The sequence below is a fragment of the Periplaneta americana genome, chromosome 3 (genome assembly GCF_040183065.1).
Source record: "Periplaneta americana isolate PAMFEO1 chromosome 3, P.americana_PAMFEO1_priV1, whole genome shotgun sequence".
In the NCBI taxonomy this organism is placed as follows: domain Eukaryota; kingdom Metazoa; phylum Arthropoda; class Insecta; order Blattodea; family Blattidae; genus Periplaneta; species Periplaneta americana.
In genome coordinates this window covers 163,195,942-163,217,222 of record NC_091119.1, presented here as the reverse complement: position 1 = coordinate 163,217,222, position 21,281 = coordinate 163,195,942, and the positions used below count along the sequence as shown (strand labels likewise).

General features: G+C 34.3%; 1 protein-coding gene across 1 annotated transcript in view; it reads left to right on the top strand.

Moving 5' to 3' along the window:
* LOC138696796 (uncharacterized) overlaps positions 1-21,281 on the top strand; it is a 420,480-nt gene that overhangs the window by 149,521 nt on the left and 249,678 nt on the right. The window contains exon 2 of the mRNA XM_069822205.1: positions 19,566-19,676. Coding sequence (XP_069678306.1) covers positions 19,671-19,676 — 6 coding nt within the window. The 5' untranslated portion in view covers positions 19,566-19,670. The remainder of the gene's footprint in view (positions 1-19,565; positions 19,677-21,281) is intronic.

Genomic DNA, 21,281 nt, shown 5'->3' with positions numbered 1-21,281 from the left:
TGGTTATAATTCAAGACTATAGTCAGGTAGGCCTAAGTTTTCGGAGTTAGTACTAATAATTTCATGTGGTTAAAAAAATACATTTTTAGGTTAGGTCTCGTGCGTCAATTGTTTAGTCAAACCAATTAATTTCGTATTGCCAGCAGACAAAATACCTAACATGTTGATCCCTTTCTCGTATAGTTTGCCTAATAAAATATATTACAAATTATTGAATTATTTAGAATAACCTTCCCACATAAAGTACGGTAAGTAAATAAGTCATTTAGTACGAAGGATCGTGTGATATCTGGTAACAGTTGGCAATACTGACAAGACGGCAATATTTGTTGTTTAGGAACTGTTCTTATGTGACTGTCACTATAGAGTACCTTAATTTTCATTTTAAAATGTTGTAATTGGAACTTTTTTTATTATTATGTAAGGAAATTTTTACGAAATTATAAACTAAACTTGAGTTTGTAATAAATCGTAAAAATGAGAATTAAATAGCTTAAGTAATTGTGAACGCAAGAAAAGTTCGGGGTAGAAGAAAATATCAGATGATAGATAGCATTAAGATATATAGCTCGTATGCGAAGACTATGAGGAAGGCGGGAAATAGGGAAGATTGGAGAATGCTATGGTTACAGTGAAAGACCTCCCTTGGGCAGAAAGCTATGAATTAAAGATACATGCAAATATTACGCCTTGTACTGAGCAAAAATATAAAGTTCATGTATTAAAGGATCCGATAAAATTCACACAATCATATTAAAGGGTTCCTCGAACTCATAAAGCTTAAGAACCGCTGGTCTATAATGTCTGCTTCGTGACCACAAATTCCGTCATGATCAGATCGGGGATTGAACTCGGACCTTCTGGTTGAAAAAGCAGTCTGTGTGCTAGCGCTACGCTACAGATGGGAATACGAAGCCTCTCACAACGTACTTCATTCCATCAATCTCGAAATGCAAGTATACTACGAATAATTGAAAAGATCTCCCAATAAAAGTCTCAGGAAGTTTTATGTTTCTACTTCACAAATAATTTAGCCAAGTTAGATTACTCCGTGCGTAGAGACTGCAAGGGTTTGCTAATGCTTCTGCTTGTTTATTCCAAGAGATTCACATCTCAAATTAATAAGTAGCGGTCAGTATGAGGCTTCATACTGCCCAGCCCTTTACACAGAGAAGTTGCCTGAATAGCCCGCAGTACACTGCTTCTCTACACCGGAAAGACGAGTTCATAGTTGGGAAGAGTCCAAGTCAGACATAGAGAATTCTCTGAATTGAACACAACAGCGGGCAGTAGATTGATAGCACCATCACTGACCGGAAACTGCAACCTCATAGTTGGAAAAAAAAAAAATCGGTATAGCCAGAGTGCTGCATTGGAGTTAAATCGCTCGCTTGAACTCGGTCGAGTGTCGCACCCTCGAGTGAGATACGATCGGTCGTAATAAATAGAAGCACAGTATAAGGTCATCTCACCGACATGTCTTATCTTGTATGGAAGGCGACAGATAGGATACATCCATTAGAATTCTATGTCAATCAAACTATCTTGAACATTGTCGACCTCTTTTCAAACAATCACAGATATTAACTGTCATTATATATATATATATATATATATATATATATATATATATATATATATATATATATGACCTAGGCCTTTACACTCGACAAAACCTAGACAATTACTCATTAATAGCCAATATACATGATCATGAAATTAGAAATAGTGAACAAATTAATATTCCATACTGTAGATTACATAACACTAGTACAAATTTTTCTGTCATGGGGATGAAATTATATAATGAGCTTCCCAGTCAAAGCTAGATTTTATAATTGGCTTTTAATTAATCCTTTCTACTCTGTAGATGAGTTTCTTAACATAAATTCATACGAAATTGTTTTTTAATAAATAAAGTTATTTAGATTAATTACAATTATTACATAAGAGTGTAGTGTTTTCATTAATTTTAGAGTTTCAAAATGTTTCGTGTTTTCATTCTAATTACTGTTTTCAATTATATGTGTATTTTCAAATGTATGTTTTTTTTTTTTTGTGACGAAGCCTATCACTGTATGTTTAATGGCTTAATAAATTGAATTGAATTGAATAACATCTATCAGATGTGGCAAAAACAAAATCACTCCTGTGTGGAAAAAAAAAAAACATTTTCCTACAACGTTTACATTACATTTTAAAGCAAGTTTTGTAGTTGTACTATGGAGAGGTTAGTTAAACACTGCAAATTTTTGAAATGATAAACATCTATGATGTTACTACACAGTTCATCACTGTAACAAGAACGAATGTCTAACGCTCGGATTATACCGTTCGAGTATTTATCGCTCGTGACAATTTTACCCATCATGCTTGTGCGCTACCTATCGGGTTATGCTATGAACTACTTGGCGCTCGAGCGAAAACATCCGATGCAGACCTGTGGTGTAGACCTATTTAGTGTGTCGGGGACAAGACCATAGGTTTAAAGTGAATATATCTTACATAAATCGACAGATCTAGGCGAGATCTTTGGTTTGTCACCAAAATCAGCGCGCTAGCACAACGGAGTCGTGAGATACATTGCCCGGAAATTTCATAATGTCCACAATAGGTATACAACTTTCTCTCTGTGATGTTAAGACATTGCAGCTGGTTACGTTATTTTACAAGGAAGAAACACATAAGTTAGTACATAAAATCTCATTACAAACCGAAAATATGTTTTGATATTTTAATAAACTTATCACAGTTAAATACCATCTTTTGCAAACAAAGAAATACGAGTAATAGGAATGATTTAAATTCACATATAGCTATTTTTTAAATAAATTTATGAAAAATTAACTGTATATATCTCTACCATATAATTTACAAATGAAGCTGGATGTCTTTCTCTTTCTCTTGCACAAAGTAAGTATATTCTGTGTAACAACAACGAAAATGAAAGCATTTCGATGACGTTTGGGTAAAGGGAGCTAAGTCATAAAAATGAGTTTTGAGATAAATGAGAAATAAACTTCGGACCCTTGTTGCTGATAATTTCTAAACAAATAAAATACATCAAATGTTGGCACTTATTAATTTAATATAATGAAATTAGCTTATCGGAATATTCAAAATAAGATGAAGTTGTTAAACGCTAGTCAAACTAAATTAGTAAACGCATACGTCAACACCAAATTAAAGATACTAAAAACCAACGCCAACATATGGTTCAATACGCAATGATAACAAACAATGTCACACCAAAAAATACAAGATAAGCATAGACGGTTCAGTTGAAATTTCATTATATTATAATTAGCTTATCAGAATATTCAAAATAAGATGAAATTGTTAAAGGCTAGTCAAGCTAAATTAGTAAACGCATACGTCAACACCAAATTAAAGATACTAAAAACCAACGCCAACATATGGTTCAATACGCAATGTATAACAAACAATGTCACGCCAAATACAAGATAAGCATAGACGATTCAGTTGAAATTTCATTATATTATAATTAGCTTATCGGAATATTCAAAATAAGATGAAACTTATTAATTTGTTTCTTGCACACCCATTTGTATAATTTAACTTGTGTATACACCTTGGGGAACAAAAGTCCATTTGCATAAAAAGTGACTTCACCCCACCCGAACACCATCGATGTTGCTGCTTCCCGTCAATGTCAGCGTATTCCGAATCTCTCCGGACCGGTAGATAACAATGATGTCACGCTGCAGCGAAATAGGAACAAAACTGCTGGAAGGTTCGATGGCTGTCATGGCGGCTGTACAAGTTGTTGTCTGTGCTACGCTAGCAAGATTTTGAGAAATTTCCGTACTGTCATCTCGTTCAAAGAAGAGAGAGCATAAACAATTTATTTCTTGAACCGGTAGTAATAACTGGTCCGTTGACATGTTTACTCATAAGACATTAACATGTTGTTTTTACGTTGTGCTCATTACAAAAAATACAGCAAAACTAAAGCAGAACACACCGCCATGACACAACAGTGCACGATATCATTTTTTTAGATGATTTTATTAAAAGTGCCAGGTCTCTTGGACCCTTAACTTTTACAAAAATGTGATTATACAAATTGAAATATAAAATAGGTTACATTAAAGAAAATTTATTGCACGATGCCATTCGTCTACTAATTCCCGTCCTATACAAGAACCAATCAGATTCACTGATGGCGGCTGATGGCTGATTTATTTGTCTATGGTGGAGACTTCCACCACCTCTGCAAGCTGATGGAACCGGTGCGACACCGGTGGAGCATCAGTGTCGTCATCGTTGAAATTCGGAACACCGTGATGCCATCAGATTGTTCAGCGCTAAGATTCGGAATACGTTCTGTAACTCTCTGCCGCCTGAAGTCAAGGGCTGTCGAAGCTTGAAATCTTTTAAATCTAAATTAGGAAATATCTAATGGCGAGTTGCCAGACTAACACTGTTATGACAAGTGTCGTATGTTTCCACGTATTCATTATACAGGGACATCATTTTATTTTTACTTCAATTTTTATTGTACCTGAGTTTTGGAACGTACTTCACTCCCACCCCTTCTACTAGCAAACTTCCAACCGTTCACGACACAGAGCCGAGGGCGCGTAAGCAGTACTGAGTTACTGAGTATAGTACGTTTCAGAAATATGTTCGCGTTTTCCAGTGACGAAAGAGCTTTCAATATTGAATCATATTTTCGTACGGGTACTGTCGTCCGTTTCCCTATGTCGCATCCCGGTTTCCCCCACCTGCTTCTGTTCGCCCCTTTGTAAAGTCTAGTAGCTGGGCTATCTTAGCTCTTTTCTGAAAACATTAATTTCTGTTAGGAATTGGACGTCTACGTAATATTATTCAAGTGTTTAAAATAACTTAAATAAAAGGGCCTCCTTAAGTAATTAACTGTCACGTGATTTCCCCCCCCCTTTCTACAACCCTGCGACAAAGCACTTGAACGGACAGTAGATAGCATTTCTGAGTGATTTTATCTTTTCGGATCGGGCAGAAGTGAAGATTGAATTTACAGTACGTAAGGTACTCTTTTATAGAGTAGGTACAGAATTATTTCAACATGAGTTACTCGTACGAAGGACGAAACTGGTAATTGAAATTAGGTACAATAGTCTATAGTGCGATAATATGCACAAAAGAACTGAAGCCTGTATCGAAATGAACGGCCACCATTTTCTAAAATGTGTTTAAATATCCATATTATAATTATTTTTCAATTTAACTTCATTCTCTATATAGTACGCTAATGTGCTGTAACAGATAATATACACTGCATAATTAATACTTCCGAATGAATAGCTCAATTCGTGTGTAAAACACTAAGTGTTAATATAATACTGTATTTTGATTAAACAAAAACCTAATGAAAATTATCAAACTCAAAATTGCGATATCTCCTAGTTTACATAAATGGATGAACTACTTTTCTTCCCCCCTATACCTAGTAAAGTGATTTGTACTTTACGCCAGTATCATCGAACTCCGTCGTGGAAACCGTAGCAAACGGTGTTTCCTGTTTCAATCATTAATAGAAAGGTATAGCCAGGTTAATATTAAAAATGTTAGTAAAAATATAATGATGTCCCTGTATTTAGATATTTTAGTGATATTTATCTTATTAGCTTTTTTATCTTCTGTTATATAACTGTCCTTATATCATGTAAATATTAGTGTTACTTATTACTATAATTTTCTCATTTTTGTGCATGTATCTACAAACTATGTTTATAATATTATGTTCTATACCTCGCTATATTTTTATTATTATTAGCCTATCATCATTATTATGTGTTAGTTGGAAGGCCGGAGGGAAAAAACTTTGGGGAGGCCGAAATATAGATGGGAGGATAATATTAAAATGGATTTGAGGAAGGTGGGATATGATGGTAGAGACAGGATTAATGTTGCTCAGGATGCGGACCGATGGCGGGCTTATGTGAGGGCGGCAATGAACCTCCGGGTTTCGTAAGTCATAAGTTATTATTATTATTATTATTATTATTATTATTATTATTATTATTATCATCATTATCATCATCATCATCACCTCATAGATATTTCTATACATTGTCAATGTTTCACGCATTTTAACTCAGTATTTACATTTTATTATGCTTTTTTCTTTCTTTCTACATCTTATATACATTTGTGTCTCATTTCTATAGACTGATTGTTTCCATTGTATTATGATTATCTGTTTTTTGTGTACTACATTTGGTGTATTTGTAATGTTCTTTGTACTGTAGTTTCACTCCTGGTTGAGTGTCAGAGAAGGCTATATATATCGAAATGATAGCTGTCCAAATCTTGGATTTCAAATATCTGCATCCTAATCAATTCAAATGAACAAAAAAATGTAAATTAATGTTTAAAAAATACATAATGAAATTAAAAAAAAAATAATATTCAGCGACAAGATGTGGTAGCTATCAAAACGATAAAAATTTATTGAAAATAAAGGAAGGAACTGAAAGAACTGAAGGCAGATAATTGTGACTACGATGCCAATGTAGCATAGTATAAATTAAGTAGACATCTAAAGCAGCAGTATAAGTTTCAAAATAAGCTTGGAGTTCATTTGTAAGCATTCCCTATATATATTTTAATTTAACTTTCAAGACAAAATAAAATCATACACATTTTAACTTAATTGGGTTTCGTTTTATAAAATTACGACTTTCACAAATATCAAGGGAAGCCTTCATTTTCATCTTTCATTGAAAAGTTTCTGTAAGAAGAAGCCAAAGGATGTCTGATTTCAAACACACGCAGAAGTTTTATCTTTTGACTACATTTAATAAAGTTTGTGTCGAACGTGCTGCTTTAAGAGGAACATTACGAGTTTAGAATATAAAACTGACAAGCAAAGAAGTAGAGAGTTATACAGGGTCAAAGAAGAAGTGTTCGGAATTTAATACCCAAAGTAACTTGCAAAATAATGGAGAAAAAGAAGTGTGTTTTCTCAAACGTGTACAGTTCCAAGAAATCGCCATCTCTGCCCATTATGTGACTCACAGTGATGACGTAGTATATGTGACAGCTCCAAAGTCCAGACGTTTGAAATGGGTAGGGCATGTAGCACGTATGAGCGAATCCAGAAACTCATATAGTGTTAATTGGGATGGCGGAGGGAATAAGACCTTTGGAAAGGCCGAGACGTAGATGAGAGGATAATATTAAAATGAATTTGAGGGAGATGGAATATGATGATAGAGACTGGATTAATCTTGCTCAGGATAGGGACCGATGACGGGCTTATGTGAGGGCGGCAATGAACCTCCAGGTTCCTTAAGTAAGTATAGGCCTAATATTAATTCTTAAAAGTTCTTGAAATTCTTAAAAAAAAAAAAAAAACTTAAAATTACTTGTTTAGGCAAAGGAAGACCCCCATTTTAGATAATTTTAGGCACTATAAAACTGTTTTCAATGAGTATAATTTTCCGTAAATTTCAAACATCTGCAATTTTTTTAAGTAGGTTATTTTACGACGCTGTATCAGCATCTTAGGTTATTTAGCGTCTGAATGATATGAAGGTGATAATGCCTAATGCTCAAATTGGGTTGAGGAAAAACCCCGGAAAAAACCTCAACCAGGTAACTTGCCCCGACCGGGATTTGAACCTGGGCCACCTGATTTCGCGGCTAGCCGTGCTAACCGTTACTCCACAGGTGTGGACAACATCTGCAATTATTTTGCATATTTTCCTAAAGGAATTAAATAGGCATTTGCCTAAAAATCCGAGGTCTAGTCATGAATATACCTGTGATTTTAGGGTAATTGCCTATTTTGTTCCTTAGGTGTTAATTGAACAATTTAAAAATATGTCCACGTTTCATGGAAAATCATGAAGGTTAGTAAGAGTTTTATAGTACCCTAAAATGCCTATTTGGACCTTTAGTGCATATTTCACGGCTTTCAGTGCCTAAAGTGTCTATTTCCACATATTAAACAAATCCTGAAAATGTTTACTTGTACGAGTATTTACAAAAATAAAATACACAAACTCAACAATACACATTCCTTCACATTTTGTACTGTGATTTTTACATTATTAAAATCAATATTTTAAATCATAAAGTTTTTTTTTTTTTCTGAAACTTCACTAGCTGAAATATTAGTAATATCGGTTATAGTCACAACTCAACAACAAACATAAAACGTTCTATTGTGTTTCTTATAGCGTGTATTTAAGTGAAGTTGGAAAAAAAGTTAGAGATGCCTAGACAAAAATCATGAAGGAGTACGTTTATACGACAGTGGCTCGTAAATGACTTTTGAAATTGAAATAAAAAATGTAAGTAAGTTTAGCAATGCCCCTCTAACTTCTGGTTGGGGCGTTTTTTTTCCTCTTAGAAACTGATATTGACTGATAAAAGACACAGTTTGACAGTGGACAGTTCTGAAAAGATGATTGTTATGAATTGCAAAGCAAATTATGAATAAAACTGTCATATTATTTCGATTGCTTGAATTTTGTTTGTAAGAAAGCAACATTTTTGAGAACCTATTTTACTACAAGTGCCTATTTTATAATTTTATTACAAGATTATTTTAGGAGATTAAGCATACATTTTTAGTGTCCTAGTATCCCAGATGTATTCATGACAGAACCTATTTTTAGATATTACAAATGTTGAAAATATCAATATTTCCGGAAAAATTTCGAAATGAATTTTTTGCAGCGTCCTTATGCAGGGTGATTCACGAGGATTTACCGTCCCTTACGGAGCTTATTTCCGAAGACATTCTCGGTCTTACTAATAAAAACTCTATATACAGACGTTTAACTGTCTTATACTTATACAATGAGTAGCTCGTTTATAAGTCGTGTGTAAATTCCTTACTAATAATCACTACATACGTCGTGTATAACGGTATAACTGTTACACAGCTACGTCATAGTTTCGTCATTACTTCGTTAAGAAAGGTAATAGAATATCTGAGGTTCTCTATTGCATCCAGTAGAGCGCTCTAGTGTGGCGTGTTAAATATCGATAGTACAACTGGCTCTAATCGATTACCACACTACATTTTGTTCAAAGAGTACAGGCTACAGCAATATTATTCTAATAATTCTATGATCTTTTTGGTTTGTTCTTCTGTGGTTACAAGGTAACCATCATCATAAAATGACAGTCGATACGAACAGCTGTTAGAGGGGCGGCCATTTTTTCGCTATATACAACGCTTAAACAAGGGGTTTCGTGTATATAACTACTTTAAAGGAATTCCCATTGTATAGTTACAGACTGTTTATACGTCCATAGCGTATTCACGGTTTATTAGTAACGTTTTCTGTCTCAACTCTGCATAAGCCTCGTATAAAAACTATAGACTGTTTATTAGTAAGACTGTCTGAGCAAAAAAGTCATATAAACATATGTTCTAATCTCAATATTTTCAGAGTTACATTAATTTGAAGTTGTTTGTAAAATACCATTCGTTGGTTTTTAGGGTAAAAGAATATTACAGATAAAGAATTAATTATTAAGGAGTATCATTTCTTTAATTAGCTAGTATTCTGAAGCTAAAAATGTGTTGCGAATTCCATAGTAGCTTCTTACAATTTTTTTTTCGATTTTTAACTACAAAATTACATTTACTTACGCATTAGTCACAACAATTATTGTAAATCACGCCACTCTTGTAAATTCTTTAAGACTGTACGTTAGGATGCATAATTAAACTGTTAATAATCAAGTACCTAAAGTCGCATGATTTGTAACAATTTTTGTGATAAAGCGTAAGAATGATGTAAATTTTAGTTAAAAATTGAAAAACAAAATCTGTACAAAGCAATTAACAACACATTTTTAGCTTCAGAACAATAGCCAATTAAAGAAAGTATAGTACTTCTGAATAGTTTCCAACTCGTACAATATTGTCACGAGACATAATCATATACTTTGTCTTTTCGCAATTTATCCTTCGGAGAGGTGGAAAAAATTAAATATCTTGGAGAAACAGTAACAAATATAGATGACACTCGGGAGGAAATTAAACACAGAATAAATATGAGAAATGCCTGTTATTATTCGGTTGAGAATCTTTTGTCATCTACTCTTCTGTCAAAAAATCTGAAAGTTAGAATTTATAAAACAGTTATATTATCGGTTGCTCTGTATGGTTGTGAAACTTGGACTCTCACTTTGAGAGAGGAACAGAGATTAAGGTTGTTTGAGAATAAGGTTCTTAGGAAAATATTTGGGGCTAAGAGGGATGAAGTTACAGGAGAATGGAGAAAGTTACATAACGCAGAACTGCACGCATTGTATTCTTCACCTGACATAATTAGGAACATTAAATCCAGACGTTTGAGATGGGCAGGGCATGTAGCACGTATGGGCGAATCCAGAAATGCATATAGAGTGTTAGTCGGGAGACCGGAGGGAAAAAGACCTTTGGGGAGGCCAAGGCGTATATGGGAGGATAATATTAAAATGGATTTGAAGGAGGTGGGATATGATGATAGAGACTGGATTAATCTTGCTCAGGATAGGGATCAATGGCGGGCTTATGTGAGGGCGGGAATGAACCTGCGGGTTCCTTAAAAACCATCGTATTATTATTATTATTATTATTATTATTATTATTATTATTATTATTATTGTATACTTCTGAATAGTTCATTCTCTATTTGCAATGTTCGTTTACCCTTAAAACTAAAGAAAAAAGGTATTTTACTAATAACTTCAAATTAGTGTAACTCTGAAAATATTGCGATTAGGACAAATGTTTATATGACTTTTTTGCTCAGAATGTCTTGGGAAATAAGCTCCGTAACTGTCAGTAAATCCTCGTGAATCACCGTGTATTGCGCATAATGAGAAAGTGAATAGTGTTCTTCTCTAATAATTCTGCTCTGTCTGTACGATATATAAATATTTATTAAGTAGAAAATGTGACAGCTTAGGTCTTATACCTACGGAATTATACTCCGTAGATGTTGTTTTCTCTTTCTGATATCAATCATCACTGACGTCACAGTGTGGCTGAACTCGGGTGCTGTAAATGGAGATATATCTCAGGTCCGGTAACTCTTTGTGTCAGGACTTTTAAATATGTTTATAGTCCTGCTGAGACACTATGGAAATCTTATACACAATCCATATGGAAACGAGCAACAACGATCAATCTTTATAAGGAAGACAGATTAATACCGTCTGCGACTTCACGTTCTTGCCTCCTCGTGGATACACAAAGGACTCTATCTGCCAGATGTCAGTCCGCGCGGGGAGAGCGTTGCTTAAAGGTAAGGCGCGATGACGGAGCATTGTGAGAATTCAACATATTTCACACCGGTGGTTCATTCATTAAAGTGCTTTCCTCTGGACTTAAGATATACGGGATAAATCCAGTCAAAATGTGATTTTGTTTTAAGTGAATAGATATCTAATGACTAGGGTTACCAGACGTCCGGATTTCGCCGTAAATAGAAGAATTAAAATGTTTTCAGTGAATGAAGTTGAAACCTCTTCACACTACACTATCTACCAAAAAGTAATTGGGCTCTGTTTTTGTCTCTTTAGAACCTCGTGATACAATCTCTTGTTACTATAACAGCAGCCACCCTGTCAGGCATGCTTTCCACTAGTTTGTGTAGGATATCCATTGGAATGCGTCGCCATTCCTCTTGCAACATGGCACTCAGTTGGACAATGGCAGTTGGCCGCATGTTTCGGCAGCTACTATGCAGTGGTATGCAGACAATATTGATCACCGGTTGGACTGGCCTGCACAGAGTCCTGATCTCAATCCCATTGAGCACCTTTGGAGTGAATTGGACCGGCGACTGAGGTCTCGGAAGATGCGGCCAACTTCCATTGTCCAACTGAGTACCATATTGCAAGAGGAATGGCGACGCATTCCAGTGGATATCCTACACAAATTAGTGGAGAGCATGCCTGACAGGGAGGCTGCTGTTATAGCAACAAGAGGCAGCGCCACAAGGTTCTAAAGGGGCAAAAACAGTGCCCAGTTACTTTTCGGTAGATAGTGTATTAAGTTTGAAAACTTCATCCATGTCTATAATACCTGCAAAGTAAACAAGAGGATATTCAAGATTCTGAACTGTGTTACCAGTTCTGCAATCTCAAACAGTACGCAGTGAACCTAACTGGTGAAGAGTATTAAATCCCTTAGAGAGACAATGGGAAAAGTTCCTGAAGAAGCATTCATATCCTGAGTTGAACACCGAACTTCTTCAGATCTCCAATTTTTACTTTGCAGTACCAAGCCACAATGCATATGTGGAGAGGGTATTTTCTCTCATCAAGGAGAAGTCGTTTTTGTGTGGAGTCCATCAGAGGAAGTGTTTGTGAAATATAATTTAAGACATCTCTCTTGTATGGACTTTCAATATTATTTACTGGATGACAAGTAACACTCATTGCTTCAACAAACTGAATCATCAGAGAAGTACCAGCAACCAACTAATGAAAAAAAGGTAAATTTATAATCTACATATTATTACTAATAGTTCTGTATCAATTCTAGTGTACACCAAATTCAACAATTTACATTCTTATCAGAATTATTCAAAATTAGTGTCACATTTTTATGTCCTGCTTTTTGTGGAAAATTCTACTTTTTGTGGAAAATTCTGCTTTTTCAGGAAAAATATCCTGTTTTTCATTTTTTACATCTGGTAACCCTACTAATGACGATTTGCTTGAATCTAGTTTACAGCGCAGTACAGCCATTCCGGGCAAACTGGGAATTCCAATAAAAAAGTATTTTTCAGAAATATTTGTTTATTATAAGTGTAAGACGTAGATAAGGTTCTAAATTTAAATATTCTAATGTTTTATTTTCAAAAGGAAAATATTTTACAAGTTTTATGGCATCGAATCTAAGTGGTCTTGGCTGGGTAATAGGTACTGTTCCCCCCCCCCAAAGTTTGTAGCACTTACTCATAGAGAGATCAGCTGTTAATATACTGTGTGTTTTTCAAGGAATTATTGTTGAAGAAATATTTTGAGAGTCTGTACAGTTAATTCCTGAACTCCAGGATCAAAGAACTTTTTACTCTGTACCCTGATCACAAATATAACAGATTGGTCAACCCCGTATTAAAAACCGTAACATGTAGAAGGGTTGCCACTGTCGATTAGTAACGACAGCTAGATGGAAGTACAGTTGCTCCATGCAATTCAAATGGGAGTTATAACGTGATTTCGTCTACTGTCGCTAGATGGCAGCTTAGTGAAATTGATAAAAGTTAATGCCTTCAAAGACCATAAGAATGCTCAATCTGTTATACGTATGTGATCTGGGTTGTGTACTATATTCTTTCTGCCATTTATTTTCAGTATAGTTTGGGTTAATAACAATCAATCTTTTACTTCAAATGAATATTTTCACTTAGAAATGTCACAGTTGTTGTGGAACTGGAAAAATGGACATTAACTCATCTTTAACATCCGTGAAAAAATATGTGTAACATTCGTGACGTGAAAGAAACAGCTATAAAACATTTACCGATTATGCTTTTGTGAACTAATTGGATGCCATGAGATTTGCATAGCTTTCACATGGACACTATGATAACGAATCTCTTTTTGTTTGTGGCAGAGACCTGAGTTTTACACTTTTTGTTAATAAGGTTGAAATGAGTTCACAAATCTTGTAACATCCGTGACGGATCTTTTTCTTTATTTTCTGCAACAATAATACATTTTATTCAATTTTTTCTGTAAAATGCTACTCATGTTCTAAATTGATTCTCATAAAAAAAAGTTGACTAAAGTCATTTACACTTAATATTACAGATAAATTTTGTAGGACAAATTAATATCATCTATAAAAGTAATTTAATTTTCAATATATTGAGTTTGAAAATAGTAAAAATTTAACATCCGTGACAACTGGAATGGCTGAGTAACCATGGGTTACGAAACCATGGTTGAAAAGTAACAGTGGATTAAATGTGATTTCGTTGCACTATTAAGCTTCTAATCAACGGTTACTTGCACATAGTTACAAGACAATTCATTTAACCAGTATAAAGTCCATGATAGTACACTGTCTATACAAAGTAACAAAAGTAAAGCATCCATACCTCTGCAAAGATGATATTAAACATCTAAAAAGGACTGATCTTACTCCGTTCTACATCGAAAAGAAACCCTATAAAATATACGTGTTGCAGTTGTTTACCTTTCGATACTGTTGTGTTTCCGGGTTTCCTTTCTTTGTTATTCGGTGATGTTGGGTTAAAATCTTACAAAACGAATAATACAAAGCGAAAATGATCATGATTTTATCCCCATTCATCAGTCTGTTTCGATATAGTACAAGCGGCTTCATTTATCATCCCTCTCATAATGCATTTCGTATGTCATTGACAGTAATTTACTAGTTATAAAGTTATTTGTATTTTTTTTTATTTTCTGTTATAGTTTTGATTATGGAAACATACTGATTTTCTGGAATTTGACTTAACAAAGACGTTAAAATTGAACGTCTATAAATGTAATAAAGGAAGAAAAACAAGATGATTATATCTCAACGTGAATCTGAAGTATTGATAGATTTAATTACTAGGTTCAAATATGCACTAAGAAACTAAAACAAATGCAAAATTCATAATAGCCAGGAGATTAATAAGAATGTATCTACAATTCAGTGCCAATAATTATAACATGAAACTGTGCTATATCCTAGAATTTATCCATAACATCTTTTCGTTCAGTCTACGACACGGATGTCGAATTGTACTCCGGAGCCGTGAAAAGATTTGTTGCTTGCCGTTGCTACCGGTCTTGTGATACAAGCTGCAACGAGTCTACTAAAGCAGTAATTGAAGGGTTCAGAACCATAGTGGACCAAGCGCCATTTACTAAAACCGTAGAAAACAAGGGTTAAAAGAAGTTATTACCATAATTCAATGGAAACATACAACAAGTAATATAAAATATACATATTAAAACTAAATGATATGTCAATCTTCATTAAACTATAATATTCACTTAACTTTAAACCTTGCTTTCTCCGTTTTTAATAAATGGCGCTTGGCCCACTATGGCTCTGAATCCTTCAAATGGAGTGAATGTTTGATACTGCTTGGCTCTCAACTAAAAGTGGCGCCTGGTAATTTAACTTGATTTAACTACAATTTATTATTATTATTATTATTATTATTATTATTATTATTATTATTATTATTTGTTATTATAACTATTTTATACTGCTTGTATTTTTAACTTATTTAAGGGGTTAGGTATAGCTTACAGCAGTAAAATCTTTTAAAATATGCAACATTTTTTTCCTCCATTACTGTAGCTTGTACAAAAATGAAAATTGGTTTGTGTAAAACACTGTCCTTCTGCTATATGAAAAAAAAATATTTTTACAATTTAAAACAAATTATTTATATTTTTTTATTCAAAATGGTGGCAGTTCACTGTGCAGCTCATGAAGCGTTTCCCTCATAACTCATAAACTTATTAACTTTTTGAGTTTTCTCTCTTTTATTTTATTGCTGAAACTCATGTTTACAATATCATGCTCTTTCACCTATATTCTTCAATAAATAATATATATTTTTTTTATTTTGTGTTAGAAGGAAATACTGATATTTGACCATTTTTTAAATGAATTTACTTTTTATCAAAACAATCCATCAAAGGTAGAGAATTTATTTTACATCATATTGTAGATATGACGTGCATAAATACACACAAAAAATTTCATCACAGAATGTTGGATAATTTTTTTTTAGTTATGAGGGAAAAGCTTCATCACTGCACAGTGAACTGCCAATATTTAGAATTTAAAATATATATATATATATATATATATATATATATATATATATTTTAAATCGTAAAAATATTTTTTTAATATAGCAGAAGGACAGGTTTTGCACATACTAATTTTCATTATTGTACAAGATACAGTAATGGAGCAAAAAAATTTGGAATATCTTCAAAATTTTACTACTGTAAGCTGTACCTAATCCCTTAATCACGTTGTAAAATTATAAGCACTTGCAATAGTGTAGTAATGAAGATAATAAAACATATAAATTAAATTATTATACATTCACCTACTGGATGATTATTGAGTTTTCCTTGATTTTGCTCTTTCGGTCCTCTTTGTCGCGAAAATTTGGTCTATTTCGGGCTCCATCTTCGAACAACACACACGTAATGACATCAAGTTTTTATCACTAATATTTGTACGTGTTACAGTTTCATTGTTATTTAATTTTGTAAAGAACTGTTCACATATATAGCTACGTAGATCCAAACATTGCCATCAGTCGTCGCACAAATTGACGAAGATTAGTAAATACGTTTTGGAGCAAAGAAATACACAATTCAAACCAAATCGAAAGTGAGCAAAGGAGTATTTTCCTTCAAATCAATTAGGCTCTAGGTGCTCTACGCAGAAAGAGTCTCAATTCGAAGTCCATAGATTTCATATGGTGAAGAAACTGCACTGAAACTCCATATGTACTTCGGTACATCACAGTAATGCCACAGATTTCAGTTTTCCAAATCTGGCATTAAATTCGTTGAGGAGGGCCATCAGAACTTCTTTATAAACCGCGTCCAGCTTAGAGGGATCGAGAAATAAATGCTAACCATTTAAAATCAGATGAAGATATTGTTTTGATTTACATCTGACAAGATGTAACTGTCCAAGTGTATGCGCCAATGGATTAAAAACAGTTGGATATTTATGCGCATGCGCACTAACATTTATCGTGGAAACAATCCTGGCGCCATTCAGTAGAACATTCCTTCGTTGTAATGTGTATCTGGACATGTTGCAGAACTTTTGTTGTTGATCAACTCCTCCCATAATCCGTTTTTCAGCAACATAGGGTTCCACCCCATTACTATGGAGCTAGTGCGTGGCTTCTTGAATGCAAACTATCCCAATAGGTTGATCGGAAGAGGAGAACCCTTGCCTGGCCACCTAGGTCAACCGACTTGACTTCCTCTGGGGCTTTGTGACAAGTGTTGTGTACCAACGTGATACAGTTGACACTTTGGAAAAACTGAGACAACGCATTATAAACGCAGCTGCGCTAATCACTCCACAAATGTTATGGAACACTTGGCAGAAGGTTGAGTACCTTTTAGATGTCTTCAGGGTAGCTCGAGGAGCACACATCGAGTTGCACTGATCATTCTCCGAAACTCGGAGAGTTTTTACATCAAGTTGTACAAAAAGTTATGTTATAAAACTATTATTTATACTTTAAATTAGCACTTATTTCTCAGTCCCTCTAAGCGGGACACGGTGTATTTCAAAAGCAAATGTTTACGTTCAACATTTAACACTGCTTTTAGGGACGTGAAAGGACACAAATCTCTTTCCTTTTTCTAATGAATCCACATTTTAAACTTTTCCATAAATGCTTTCAAGTCATCTAGCATGTTTATAATTAGCTTGTCTTTGCCTTGTAAGCTCAGGTAAAGAGAATTGAGGTGTAATGTCAAGTCAGACAGAAACGCTAAATCGAAAATCCAGTCTTCTATTAAGTCTTCGCCAATTTGTGCGACGATTGATGGCAATGTTTGGTTATACGTATGTGAACAGTTGTTCACAAAAGCAAATACTGTAACAATAAAACTGTAACACGTATAAATATTAGTGATAAGAGTTTGGTGTAATTATTACGTCTGTGTTCGAAGATGGAGCCCGAAATAAACAAAACTGTCGTAACAAAGAGGACCCAAAGAGCAAAATCAAGGAAAAGCCAATAATCATTCAGTAGGTGAGTGTATAATAACTTAATTGATATATTTCCTTATCTTCATTACTACACTATTGTATGTGTTTATAATTATACAAACGTGATTAAGAGGTTAGGTACAGCTTACAGCAGTAAAATTTTTGGAAATATTCAACATTTTTTTTTTCTCCATTACTGTATCTTGTACAATAATGAAAATTGGTATGTTTAAAACACTGTCCTTACGATTTAAAATATGTATAATTATATTATTTTTTCAAAATTCAAAACGGTGGCAGTTGACTGTACAGTGATGAAGCTTTCCCCTCATAACTCAGAAACTTGTTAACTTTTTCATATTCTCTCTCTTTTATTTTATTACTCAAACTCATGTTTACAATATCATGCTCCTTCAACTACAGTCCTTCATAAATAATTTTTTTTTATTTTGTGTTAGAAAAAAAATACTGATATTTGACCAGTTTTAATGGATTTAAAAATGGATTTATTTTTATCAGACAATCTATGAAAGGCAGAGAAGTGATTTTGCATCATATTGTAGATATGACATGCATGAATATACACAAAAAATTTCATCACAGAATGTTGGATAGTTTGTGAGTTATGAGGGAAACGCTTCATCACTACACAGTGAACTACCACCATTTTGAATTTTGAAAAAAATATATATATAAACATTTTTTTTAAATCGTAAAAATATTTTTTCTCATATAACAGGACATTGTTTTACACATATTAACTTTAATTATTGCACATGATACAGTAATGGAAGAAAATGTGTTGAATATTTCCAAAGTTTTACTGCTGTAAGCTGTACCTAACCCTTTAAGTAAGTTAAAAATACAAGCACTAGCAAATAGTAATAATTGTAATCATCAATAATAATAATGATGGCCGTTCATTTCGATAGAGGCTTCAGTTCTTTTGTGCATATTATCGCACTGTAGACTATTGTACCTAATTCCTATTAGCAGTTTCGTCCTTCGTACCAGTAACTCATGTTGAAATAATTCTGTATCTACTCTATAAAAGAGTACCTTACGTACTGTAAATTCAATCTTCATTTCTATCCGATCCGAAAAGATAAAATTACTTAGACATGCTATCTATTGTCCGTCCAAATGGTTTTATCGCAGGATCGTAGAAAGAGGGGAAATCACGTGATAGTTAATTACTTAACGAGGTCCTTTTATTTAAGTTCTTTTAAATATTACGTATAATATTAAGTAGACGTCCAATTCCTAACAGAAATTAATATTTTCAGAAAAGAGCTAAGACAGCCCAGCCACTAGCCTTTACAGAGGGGCGAGCAGAAACGGGTGGGGGAAACCGGGATGCGACGTAAGCAAACGGACGCAGAGTATCTGTGCAAAAATATGGATCAATATTGAAAGCTCTTTCGCTCTTTCTTCACTGGAAAATGCGACCATATTTCCGGAACGTACTATACTCGCTAATTCAATAGGCCTACTGTTTATTATGACCGTAAGGCGACTTTGACTGCATATGCAGCCTTGGTTCTGTGTGGAGGACTGTTGAACTTCGTTAATAGAAGGGATGGGAGTGAAGTACATTAAAAAACTCAGGTACAATAAAAATTGAAGTAAAAATAAAATGATGTCCCTGTAGAAGAGAAATAAAAAAGTGCAGCAATTTTAATAATTTCAAAATATCTGTCTTTTTATTATTTTAATCTTAAAGGGATGTTCCTTGAACTAAATTATTAGTGCCGAATAACTTTGTATCACTTATTACACAGTATGTTTTTGTTAAAATGTTATGTGCGTCTTCCCTCCTAGCTTTGTCCTGCAGCACAATAAGAGAAAGTCCTTTCCATTGTTACAGACTTGGTACGTCAACTGGTGAAACTTCGCTCATCTCGAAACATACACGTGTTTGAATTTGGCTGAGGCGTTCGGGAGATTCTGGACGATTCTATATGCCTTACTGATGTCGGTGAGTATTAGCCTAGGAGGGCAATTCAGTACAAGTTTCATTTCTCATTTTTAACTGAAAGCACTGCTCCAGCAGACGGATCGGATGTGATTCTGGAACGCATTTCAAGGGAAATAAGAATTCAGAGAAGCGACACCGCCCGCGCCGCGCCGCCGTGCTGCTCATCAGAGTTGAGCGGGGTTTGTGTGTTGCTTTCATTTACATTTGTCAATTATTCAACGCAAATGTTTCATCAGCAGAATAAAGCTTTAATGAAGCGCGTAGCGACGAACGTACGAAGAGTCTGGGGCGGCGCTTGGAAATCTAACAAACTCGGCGTAATGGAATGAATATCTGCCTCATTGTCTGTGATGCCGTCTGAGTCCCTAATTACTCTATTTCGTTATGATAAATAAGAGAGTTATGACTCTTTAGTGGAAAAATATCACTCAGACACAGTTTTCTGTCCAAGAACAGGCCTTCCACTGCAAACCCAGCATTCTCCAGTCTTTCCTACTTTCTATCTACCTCTTAGTCTCCACATATGATCCATATATCTCAATGTTGTCTATTATTAATTGATACCTTCTTCTGCCACGAACTTTCCTTTCGTTCACCATTCCTTCCAGAGCATCCTTCATTAGGCAGTTTCTTCTCAGCCAATGACCCAGACAATCAACTCCTTTTTCTCTTCCTGATCAGTTTCAGCATCATTTTTTCTTCACTCACTCTTTCCAACACAGCTTCATGTCTTATTCTGTCTGCCCACTTCACACGCTCCCCATTCTTCTCCTATTCACATTTCAAATTCTTCCAGTACTTTCTCTTCACTTCGTCGTAATGTCCAGTTTCTGCCCCATACAATGCCACACTCCACACAAAGCATTCCACTAGCGTCTTCCTTAGTAGCTGTGAGTAGTGACAACCGGTTTTCGTGATATTTTTTTTCAAGAATCTCTGCTAATTCAGTTAGAGAGTTAACATTTTTATAGATATGAACGAGACTTTTTCTGTAGACTCGTTTTACGATCAGAGTACTAATGTGTTATAGAAATTGTTAAATGTGGTCGCCTTCATTCACAATTATTAGTAAACTCAGACGTAATCAATGCGTATCAGTTTCTTTAACGCCAGTACACCCAACAAACAAATAATACCACTCCCATAATTTCATTGTACATACATCTATATATATAATTTGAAATGGTAATGGAAATTACGGGAAAACTTTCATGAAGCGTTAGTTTTCCTACATAATTTTCCCATTTTCCAAAATCCATCTTTCGCCAGTTTTGAGAACTAATTGCATTTCAGAATAAAACAAAACACACACTACAATAAACAATAGTCTATTATACGAAGGCCATAACCTGCAGGATTGCTGACATATTTAGAGTTCAAATTCAATTGGTTATTAAAAACTTCAAGACTTACTAAAAATAATTTACAGGTCTGATTCGGCGGTGTGTAATTTTTGAGTACAGCTGTCTATAGAGTACAGCTCTACAAAACTTGAGGTGGTTTGATGACATTATTACCATTAGAAATGAAATATTATTATAGTTAATCCCATGATGCGATGATGCTATATTGATGATATGAAAGTAAAACGTTTTTGGGTTATAT